The sequence below is a fragment of the Plasmodium cynomolgi genome, chromosome 11 (assembly GCF_000321355.1).
Source record: "Plasmodium cynomolgi strain B DNA, chromosome 11, whole genome shotgun sequence".
NCBI classification, from domain to species: domain Eukaryota; phylum Apicomplexa; class Aconoidasida; order Haemosporida; family Plasmodiidae; genus Plasmodium; species Plasmodium cynomolgi.
In genome coordinates this window covers 2,039,712-2,043,108 of record NC_020404.1, presented here as the reverse complement: position 1 = coordinate 2,043,108, position 3,397 = coordinate 2,039,712, and the positions used below count along the sequence as shown (strand labels likewise).

The following is a 3,397-nucleotide window of genomic DNA, read 5'->3' as shown; positions in this document are numbered from 1 at the left end:
AAAATTCATGCATGCAAAAAGTTTTGTACATCAAAATACATATCTCACTAAAAATATAGCACAAAAAAAAAAAAAAAAAAAAAAGAAAACGCATAATATTATATAGAATCATTTTATCTTATAATTTAGTATGAGCCAAAATGATAATGATGCCTTTTCCTGAGCAGAATGATAAAAAATACGGCACCCAAATTGTTTCAATTCTGAGTAATTCCTAAAAGGCGCTTTGATCATTTTGTACAATCATAAGGGTCGTTACGATACATATTTATACATATAAATATGTGCACGTTCGTATTCTTCCAATAAATAAAAATAGAACTATAACTCGCTCTTATTTTAGAATCGCCTTCATCTCGCGCGTACTTGACATATACCACAAAAAGGATAAATCTTATGAGTACTTTTAATATACGAGTTTTTTCTGTAGCATTTTATAAATATGAAAAATTTGCTTAACTTATGAACCATCACAATTTTATTATCATTACAGTTAATGAACATTCGAAAAAAAAGTTATCCTGGCGTTTTATAAAACTGCCTTTTTTGTATGCTGAAGAAATGCTGGCTCCACAAAAAAGTAGCTGCACAATTTTATGAACTAAAGAAGCCGCAACTTTGTTATAAGTGTTCTTCTGCACCTGATTTATGGCACATTTTATTTTTCACAATTTTTTCGATCTAAATTTCACGAAGTGATGATAAGTTGTGTGAATGAAACGGAAAAATGTATGCCCCTATGGGGGACATGCCAACTTGTATGTATTTTTTGCCCTGCGAAAGACCACACGTATATGATATGTAGTATGGTCGAAAAAAATCGATACTAATAAATCGTTCCATTAAATCTCGCATGAGGGCTTCTACACCTTTGAATCACGTCCAATAGAAAGTTCGTTGTGTTTGCACACCCTTTTTTTTACATTCCTAAAAATTACTTGTCTTTTGTTTTTTTTTTTAAAATAACGTTATCTAAGAAGGCAAGTAAAAATTCCCCTCCTAGCGTAAAAAAAAAAAAAAAAAAAATAGTTAATATGCTCTACAGACGCATGATTATTCCGTTCCATTTTGGTAATATGTTCATCAGCTTACAATTAATTCATGGCACTTGCCAGGTTAGATCTGCACGTTTTTTTTTTATATTCCATTTTGCTTAAATTCTCTTCCGGTACACTGCACACCTAGGGTTGTGTGAACTTCCAAATGGTAATATTTAAAAATAAACGAAATTTCAGAAAGGCAAGGTACATTTTGTGTGCCACTCCCGATAGGTTCACATGGTACCCCCATTCAAAAAATGAGCGTGCCATTTTGTTTATGGTCATTTAATTCCAAACTCTTTCTAAACCTCAAAAGCAGAAAAATATCGTCAATTCTTTTACTCTGATCATTTTAAACAACAATGACAAATGTTCCGACATAAATTATTCCTTAAAGTGTACTCTTCTCATATGAACGGACAATTCACTGACCACCACGATTGGTCCCTTGTTTTCATTTTCTACAAGGTGTGCTTGAATGAAAGCAGTACAAATATATCGCCTAAAGTGAGCATCCTTTTTTTGTTCTATTATTAAAACTACTACTGTTCAAAGTTAATTCAAAATGAATGTCAAAAAAAAAAAATGAAATTTTATCTATCAATCAGTCAAAGTGTAATATGCAAAAAAAAAAAATTATCCACATATATTATGAATTAATAAAAAAAAAGTATAATATCCTTGTTCATCATTTTTTTATATTAGACATTAGCGAACAAATAGGACAATAATAAATGTGCATGTACATTTTTGAAAAAACAAAATTACTAAAAATTTTGTACTTGAAAAAAAAAATGCACCTCTTTTCTGCATTTATGTAATGTGCGCAATATACCAAAAGTACCAAAAAATAATATATATTACATAACAGAAAAAATTTCTAAAAAAATTGCCACTTCAAATGACTGAAGGTATCTTATGTAACAAATCAAAACTTGAGTTATACATAACTTTTATCACGTGAAAAAAAAAAAAAAAAAATATTAAATCAGTTTTATTTTCCTTCTTTAGCTACCCCTATGGGTAAAGTACAAATTTCCTCTTTCGGCAAAAAGTAGTTTTCAAGCAGGTGTTTTCAACGCCTAGTCCCTCTTTTTAAGGCCAACTGGTGGACACTTCTTTATTAGTTTTTTTTGCATATGTATACGAATCCCAAGAACACTAGATATAGTATCATCACTCCTAATGCTACTTTCCAACTTTGAAATATCCCTGACACCACAGCAATAAAAAGAATTGGAATAATGTAGTGGTGTTTCTTGAGCAATCTAACAAATTTCTTGGGAGACATTCCTGTTCTCTTTTGATATCTACACTTTCTCATGAAATTCTGTTCATATTCCATATCGGCCATGGTGGTCTCTCCCATTAAATTGTTTCCGTAGACCTTTTCCCTGGATGATTTTTTTTTCTTTCCAGACACATCTCCTTTGGGTACTTGGGCATCACCATCAATGGTACTGCATACGGAGAGATTTCCAACACTTCCCATTTCGTCTACTTGGCTCTCGGTGTCATCTACAAGTGAGGAAATATTTTTTATTATTAGAAGTTGTGGCAGCATGAGAAACAGAAGCAGCAGTGCTAGCATTGGCAGCCTCTTATTTTCACTTTTTCCACTTTTTTCCAGAACTTACGAACTGCTAGGTTGTTTGATGAACCTTCCGTCTCGCCGGCTAAGGCAACGGTTAAAGTACTGCCATCCAACAAATCATCCATTAACAGTCTGCTAGCCACCTGGGCTCCATTTCCTGAGCTCTTTTGCACAGATGGGGAAAACTGCGTGCAGAAATATGCATAAAAAAAAGGGCATAAAAATGAACGTAAGCAAGGCTCTCCGTAAAAAATTATAAAACATTTTCATCCTCCGCGCAGAACTCGCGAAGAGATGTATAAGAGGAGCATCTCTTCAAAGTACGCAGCGTGTACGCTCGCATTTTGGTATGATAACTAATTTCCTACTCCACTTACACTTTCGTTAAAGCCTTGGATGGTCAAAATTACCAAAGTAAAGAGAAAAACTTTGAGAAAACAGTTATTCTTATTATCAACCATTTTGGAAAATTAGAGAATTAAATGGGATATAAATGGGTAATTCTTATTTCCTAATTTGAAAAAAAAAAAAAAATATTATAAAGTCCAAAATGGGAAACTTTAAAAAGGTATATTTCTTTATGTAGCACGATAATTTATTTAGCTACATAAATTTATCAATATATATGTATAACTATTCATAGCATTGATAAAAATACATCACAAAAACTCGAATAACTTCTATATTTTGTGATAAATCGCACAAAACGAAGCATGTATTATCATTATATTTCTTTTTCTTTATCTTTTTCTATTTTACCTTA

General features: G+C 31.9%; 1 protein-coding gene across 1 annotated transcript; it reads right to left on the bottom strand.

Moving 5' to 3' along the window:
* Positions 1-2,163: 2,163 nt before the first annotated feature.
* On the bottom strand, positions 2,164-3,095 carry PCYB_115470 (hypothetical protein; the record flags this gene model as incomplete). The annotated part of the gene is made up of 3 exons (XM_004223426.1): positions 2,164-2,558; positions 2,678-2,819; positions 3,012-3,095. The coding sequence occupies 3 exons, from the start codon at positions 3,093-3,095 to the stop codon at positions 2,164-2,166; spliced, it is 621 nt and encodes a 206-aa protein (XP_004223474.1).
* Between the last annotated feature and the right edge of the window lie 302 nt (positions 3,096-3,397).